This window comes from Lepidochelys olivacea (assembly GCF_965140295.1).
Source record: "Lepidochelys olivacea isolate rLepOli2 genome assembly, chromosome: 6".
Lineage (NCBI taxonomy): Eukaryota > Metazoa > Chordata > Testudines > Cheloniidae > Lepidochelys > Lepidochelys olivacea.
Window position 1 is genome coordinate 44053537 of NC_140416.1, and position 8157 is coordinate 44061693.

General features: G+C 40.2%; 1 protein-coding gene across 1 annotated transcript in view; it reads right to left on the reverse strand.

Annotated features, from left to right (window-relative positions):
* NAV2 (neuron navigator 2) overlaps window positions 1–8157 on the reverse strand; it is a 671297-nt gene that overhangs the window by 187005 nt on the left and 476135 nt on the right. Inside the window, exon 5 of the mRNA XM_084631659.1 lies at window positions 3031–3298. Within this exon, the coding sequence (XP_084487785.1) occupies window positions 3031–3298 (268 nt within the window). The remainder of the gene's footprint in view (window positions 1–3030; window positions 3299–8157) is intronic.

The following is an 8157-nucleotide window of genomic DNA, read 5'->3' on the forward strand; positions in this document are numbered from 1 at the left end:
GTCCATTATTTTCTTGCCAACATAGAATCATAGGACTGGAAGGGACCTCAAAAGGTCATCTAGTCCAGTCCTCTGCACTCATGGCAGGACTAAGTATTATCTAGGCCATTCCTGAGAGTGTTTGTCTAACCTGCTCTTAAAAATCTCCAATGTTGGAGACTCCACAACCCCCCTAGGCAATTTATTCCAGAGCTTAACCACCCCGACAGTTAGGAAGTTTCTCCTAATGTCCAACCTAAACCTCCCTTGCTGCAATTTTAGCCCATTGCTTCTTCTCCTAACCTCAGAGATTAAGAAAAACAATTTTTCTCCTTCCTCCTTGTAACAACCTTTTACGTACTTGAAAACTATTATGTCTCCTCTCAGTCTTCTCTTTTCCAGACTGAACAAACCCAATTTTTTCAATCTTCCCTCAGAGGCCATGTTTTCTAGACCTTTAATCATTTTTGTTGCTCTTCTCTAGACTCTCTCCAATTTGTCCACATCCTTCCTGAAACGTGGCACTCAGCACTGGACACAATACTCCAGTTGTGGCCTAATCAGTATGGGGTAGAGCAAAAGAATTACTTCTCGTGTCTTGTTAACAACACTCCTGCTAATACATCCCAGAATGATGCTTGCTTTTTTTTGCAACAGCGTTACACTGTTGACTTCGCAACACTCTTTCCTAGACAGTCATTTCCCATTTTGTATGTGTGCAACTGATTGTTCCTTCCTAAGTGGAGTACTTTGCATTTGTCCTTATTGAATTTCATCCTATTTACTTCAGACCATTTCTCCAGTTTGTCCAGATCATTTTGAATTTTAATCCTGTCCTCCAAATCATTTGTAACCCCTCCCAGCTCAGTATCGTTCGCAAACTTTATAACTGTACTCTTTATGCCATTATCTAAATCATTGATGAAGATATTGAATAGAACCGGACCCAGAACTGATTCCTGCGGGACTCCACTCATTACGTCCTTCCAGCATGATTGTGAACCTGAGTGACTCTACCCTCTCTCCTACTTAAAAAAAGAAAAGTTGACCAAATATACACAGTATTAGAGAGTACACAAGGTAATGCTCTCTAATCCTGCATATATTTTAGCTATTCTAAATGCTTGGCTACAAACCATCAGATAAATAATTTAAAGATGAACCCTAAACATGCAGTTGGAAATCTTGCAAGGAGGGTTAACCATGCTTCACAGAAGAGGAAGAAGTGCTAACCTAGAAGTCTTTTTCTGACCGAGAGTGAATCGGATGATTTTGCTTTGAGATGAGTCCCTGGGTGATGCACTGTACAACAGGAAAGAAAAAGCGGAAGAAAAAGAGTGAGCAAAGAAGAAACATTCACAAAACGCTACTGAGCTGAGCCAATGACTTTAGAAAAGGGAGTTTTTCCCATATGTTTCACATGACAAAGAGCTTCTCCCCCAGCATAACTCCTCAGACTTGATTCATTTTCTATAATGCGTGTTAGATTCATATACAGAAGTGAGATGCAGCACTAGCCTAGAATGATCTGGTTTGTATGTTACTGCAAAGTCAAGTTTCATTATTCATTTCTTTCGAACTTTTTATTCTATACAATGCTCTGAAGAAACTGAACGAACTGGTAACATTAATGCATGCTACAGTTAATTCACAACTCTCCCAATACACAAATCCTCGAGTTAGATGTTTTGGTTTTGGCTGATTTTTTTTAAATTACTTTGATTTTAATTCAATTCCTAGACTACTTTGCAGGCACCAGACCAATGTTCAAGTGTTGAGAAAGGATCACTGAAACAAGTTCCTGTTGCTCAACTTCATTTTACACTAATTGTTCTGCACTGAAGCTTATGACGATTTTATATGGCTGTTAAGAAAAATGGCTATGTTCAATTACAGAAAAAAAATCCCTGCTTTGTTGAATAAAAAGAAAGCCAGTTTATGCTGAAAGGCCAAAAATGGAACAAGCTTTGACAATTGTCCCACTTGGCCAGACTCATCTTAAGGATTTATACCTCTGGTGGTATGTTTGGTATTTGGAAACCAGCCTTGCTGTAGCACTCAATTTAAAATTACAAACTGATCTGCAGTGTTACACTGAAAACAAATCAGTGCCCATATATTTAGAACAGGAGATAAAAGAGATGTACAAGTATGTCTTCAGTGGTGCTAAATCCTGCTCACTTTACTCCCGTCTGGAGTCCCATTGCCCTCACAGGGGTATGCAGTCCAATAGACAGAAGTATACCAAATAGGTACAGCATGGGCACTGTCTCCACTATTCTGCATGAAATCTAACTTGGAAGGACCATCTCTGAGTATCAGAAGATAGGTCAATCCTCACAGTACATTCAACGCCTGGTCTCTCTTCTGGGATTGCCAACAAAAAAGGTGCCAGTTGTAATGTGGACATTTGTCTAAAGACAACCAGAGTGAGACTCATTTCATATAAGCCATGAAAGAGCTATCAGACGGGTAGTGACTTTTGGACAACAAACTTAGGCTGGATTTGAAGCAAAAATAATGGTGAAGGTATTCCTCAATGGAGATTTCTTTCCTTTTCACCTGAATGCTTCAGCAAGGATCTTAAAATAAAAAAATTATAAGACACAAATCACCATGCTTAGTGGAATCCCTGTGAAGATCCGTTTAATATAAAGTCCAGACTTAATCTTGATAGTGTCCTCTAGGCCACCATCCTTGGTTTTGTGTAAATGACTGTGGTGTTGCCTGACAAGTATACCTAATTAAATGCTTTGCTAGCATAAAACAAAGGAAATAAAGCCACCACACTTAAAAGAACAACAACTAAATCCTGCTTACTCATGTAGCAGGCATTTTAAACCTGTATAAATGAATATTGCTGACACAGACAAAATTTCACTATTACTTCTAGTTCGACTTTAAGGGGTGTGAAATCGATTGCTATGCAGCTTTCATCTTCTGATAAGCTGAGATGCTAAATACCTTCTGTTCTAAGGAGAAACTACTATAGAGGCTGTTTTAGTTTCTGAAATGCCTTAAAACAGAAAAAAAATGGAGAAAACATCCCACCTTGACTGCATTTCTGGTTGTGCTTTTAATTGATGATGTGTAGCTTGCTGGGGCTGTTGGCACTGTGTTTGGGGTGAAGCCGGCATCTGTTGCTGTTGCACCCCGACTGGACACGGGGATGGAGGCCCTGCTTGCTGGGAAACTGTTGGAGGTTGCTGGGATGGATGGTGCTGCGGATGTTGTTTCTGTGGCTGCTGCTGCTGCTGCTTATACCGAGACAAGCTGAAGAAAAGTCCTAGAATGGCCTTTAGATTCCCATTCCTGATTTCTGTAAGGCAATTTTTTAAAAGTCACTTGTCAACTACCAGTTTAGTTTTTTTTTTTTTTTTTTACAGTAGAATGGCTTATTTCAGCATTCACGCTGTTCATAATACTGCCTGAATTTAATTCCTTTAGGATATGACAGACTCCCTGCAAAACTAATTGGTATCACAGTTGATTAACATTGGGCATCAACCAGAAAGTAAATTAGTTATTTCTCCCCTACAGTGATTGCAGTGAATGTATTAGAAATGAAAGACATGTTGCGTGATGGTGCATTTTAATAAAGAATTCCTTTAAGCCAAAATTAAGACGCAAAAATCAAATGCAATGTAGCAACATCATGCAGCAAATGATTAGCTGTATGTTCTAGTCCCCAATGTGCATGATGGGGAGAAACCACAGTCATACAGAATTGCATTGTTTTCATTATGTCAGTCTAATTTATTTCACTTATGAAAATCTAATATACTCGAATTAAGAAATAGAATTAGTGCGTATATTAGTGGCTATTCTTAAACTAGATAATTACTAGTCTGATCTTTTCACAAGGCAATAAGGGCCTGGTATACACAGTACATCTGAAGAAATTAGCACTGAATTTGTAAATATTTAAGTTCCTAATTGTCACATGTCCTATCTTGCATATTTTATAACACACACACACACACACACACACACAGAACAAGGGTCCTGTGGGAAAAACCTAGTATGTGATTATGTATCATAATGCATATGCACAAGGGGCTGAATTAAGGTTGCACAGACAACTTTAAAACAGTTATTTCCTAACTTTTGAGTGCTCCACTTTGCTCTCTTAATGTGTTTTTAATGAGGGGTTCAGAGTGCAGGAGGGGGCTCTGGGCTGGGGCAGGAGGTTGGGGTGCAGGGAGGTGAGGGCTCTGGCTGGGGGTGCAGGCTCTGGGATGGGGCTGGGATGAGGAGTTTGGGGTGCAGGAGGGGGCTCCAGGCTGGGGGTAGGGCCGAGGGGTTCAGAATGTGGGAGGGGGGCTCCGGACTGAGGCAGGGGATTACGGCCTGGGAGGGGGTGTGGGCTCTGACCTGACGGTGTAGCTCTGGGATGGGTCCAGAAATGAGGAGTTCAGGGTGAGGGACGGGACTCTGTGGGAGCGGGGCCACTCCTCACCCAAGCTGCAATTGCAGGGAAAGTCCTTCTTAGCCCAAATGTAGACAGAATCTTGTGGAAATATAGCTGCTAAAATCTAAGAAGTCTCCACTGAGCATGTGCAAACAGCAATTTTTAAAGGCTTATAACTTGACCAAATTTGGGCAGGTTTTCACAGGAACAGCAGAAAACATACCTTACCAAATATCAAGTTCCTGCTTCACAGCATGGGGACACTAAAAGTTGCCGGAATTTTTTAACATTGTTTCAATAAATCTTTTTCCTAACCTCATTCTCAGAAATAGTTGAACTGTTTTGGCAAAATATTTCAAAATAATTCAGCATGAAGCAGACAGACACTCAGGAAGGAAAAATTCAGCCCAAATGGTTAAAGTTTAGCAAGTGATAAGCAACTGAAAACAGGACCTTATAATAGGAGATGTCAGGCAACCTTAATAATAAGAGGTGCTATCAGCCCCACCTATAATGTATAATTTGATATTTGTGAGTGCATGCCCATCTGCTGAGTTTATCAAAAGATAAACCTGGTTTTAACATTTTCTTAGAAACACAGAAAATAAGAACCCACACAAAAATATACCCTTAAAACAATGAAAAGCAAACAAGAAACAAAAAAAAACCTCTTCTATATTTTGACAATATTTTCACATTGTCTATAATTTGCCTAAGCAAAATGTATCATCTAAACAGGATACAACAAAAATTATACCCACAGACTTTGGACTCAATGCTGTTTCCCTGAAGTAAAAGAAAAACTTCCATTAACTGCATAGGGAGCAGGTTATGGCCCTTTAAGAATAAGCAAAATATTTCAAACAGGCCTTTTAGAAGCACTTCTGGTTCTCTTATCTCGAAAGATGGACTGAGGTAATTCACCTGGCAGTTTGCCACTGGACTTTGTACACAGAGAGTACTTCAGCCTCACTTTGTTTTGCCAGTGAGTACAGTCTGAATTACTTCCTGTTCAAACTCCCCTTCTCTGTTGTGTGTCAGTTTAAACACACATACTGAGTTATGAGAGCACGAGCATGTAACCCAATCATTTTCATTTTGGCCGCACACAAAAAAGAAGGGTTCTTTATTTATATTTTAAGTTTTAAACAAATATTGCCAGATGTTCTGGTTTCAGGGAAAGGCAGGGTTTTAAAAAGAACCCTCCCAATCTGTTGATTGGACATTTCCATGCAGTGACGTTTCTGCTGCTGTTTGTTGCTCCTACTGCCTTGACTTCCAATTTTGAAAAGCTGCCCAAGCTACTCTCTTTCTTGACATAAAAGTATGCAAGACTCAGTGGCAAGGCAACAGGGAAATCCACAGAAAACAAGGAAGTAAATAGATAGGATAGGAATAATGTTAGTTTCTGGGACAATCAGCAATGAAATGTCAGGACTATACTGAGCAGTTAAGAGTTAAAAAGTTACTACATGTGGAATCTAGAAGTTTGAAGCCAAGAAAGAATGGAAGGAGAAAAAATACTGATTGAAGTTTTCTGCCCAATGCCCTAAAGCATCTAGCACTATGAGAATAAAATGAACAGATTTACAATGATCAGAATAGGCTAGCCAGGTGGTTTAGCAAGAGCACTTTGTAGCACTACACAATGGACCAGAATTCAGGTGCACAGATTGGTTCTGAACTCTAGGGCTGACAGAGGGTGGGCCTCTTGCAGAGGCAACACATGCAGCTCCTTGGGATGGGAGAGTGATGCTCACATCACTTTTAGGAACCTTTCTCTGGCCGACACCAAGAGTCTTTGAAGGCAGCTACATCCCTTCTCAGCTGGAGAGAAGGTGAGGCTGAGATAGGCTGTTAAGGAAAACAAAAGGGGACCCTGCCAAAAAAAAAGGGTCAATATAACTGCATATAATATATGTCTGGGAGACCAAACATTTCATGGGTGGACGCTCTTCAGAACCTATCCAGAAAGCCAGCTGCTACCACTTTCCTTTTAGTGGTGCTGTGTGTGTTCTAGAAAAGATTAATCCCACCCAGGGAATAACGTTAGAAGGTAGCCAAGACTGATGTGACAACCCTATATGCAGAAAGTCCACTTGGATTAGGAGATTTAGCCATAGGGAAAGGAGGAAAATTGTTTAATTTACCAAGAAGAGGTGGGAAACAGCACTGACAGATTTCCAATAAATTCAAACCCATTCTGCAAAAACACAGACTCTGCTTAGAACTCTGTCAATCAAAGAGAAAGAAAAAATTGCTTGCAAGGTACAAGCTGCAGTTGAGCTGAAAGTAATTTAGCTACAGAAGCATGAATTTCAGTACAGATGGGAAAAAATATAGACATGGCCAAAATTAGATAGTGGCTGTTCTGAAGACTAGTAAAATGCTTCCTTTTATCACTTTATGGCTTCACAATTTGCTCAGCTGTTCTCTATCCAGCTAATCTATTAATTCACAGGTGGTGCAACTGCTATCTACAAAGAAAGTATTAGTTCCTACTGAACATACACAGCATCTGTAACCTGCAAAGCCTTGGCGATTAGAAACACTATTTGGAAAGTGGTGAGAATAAGTAGAGAGCTGGAATTCCAACAGGCCAGAAACTGGGTCTGCATCAGTCCAGGGAACAGCACGGGCATGCATACAAAGCTCAAACTGATGAGTAACAAGAGGGAAAATGGCAGTGGAAATAGGAGACAAGAGCTCCTCCACATCTCCACAGAAACTTCCCCTTGTTAAACATGTACTAGTAGCTGAGGTCTTAGTTTGTAAGCTCTTTGGTGCAGGGACTGTCTCTTTGTCCTGTATTTGTACGTTCCTTCCACAACAGGGTCCTAGTCCATGGCTCGGGCTCCTAAGGTAATAGAATTATTAAAAGTGTGCATACACTGGAGCCCACTTATTTAAGTGAAGCTTTACTTTACTGAGGAGTACAGATTACACTTCCAGTCATAGTGAACCTCCTCCTTATAGTAAAGGTATAGAAAAAAAAATGGATTCACTCTAGAGCACTCCAGAGGAGGCTTCAGTTTATATTACCATTCTGAACTGATTATAAACTCGTACTTCCTCCTGGCTTTGCAAAGGGAGTAAATAAAATTATTTGCATTTGACCCACTGGATCTTAGCAACACTTTACTGGCTTGTTTGGTTATGGCATTGTTTAACCGGGTTCAATGTTCTTATTTGTTTTTTATGAGATGCCTGCTTCCTATCACGGTTAACATGCATCTCCCAGAGTAAGGTTTAAATTAAATGTTGCTTTCAAGCCCAAAAATTTCAATCTTCAATATGTTCTTTTTAGCAGTAGTAATATTTATTCCCTTACATGGAACAGTAAGACAGGCAATTCATTCCACTACTATTGTGGTAGCAATTAGTGGCATCCCCATGGCTACCATCGAGTTTGCGCTATTGTATCCATTGGAGACTGACTTGTGTCACTGTGAATGGTATATAAATACTAAATTAGTAGAAGCCATCAGAACGGGATACCCTGGGGCTCTGCTGAGAGTGGCTCGTGATCTGGTGGGAGAGCCTATGGACCTCTAAGGTTAGCTGAGTAAAGAATTTTACTCAAGACACTTTTCTCATCACCTCAGCTGGTTTGTCTGGGATTTTGCAACATATTGACAAAGTTACACGAGGTGAAACGTGCATGGGAATGTCTCTCTCTCATCTGAGTTGAAAAGGAAAGTTTATTGTACAGAAGCAGCCAGGTTCGCCTTTTCTGTTTTATCATCATATACTGACATGCAGGTCCC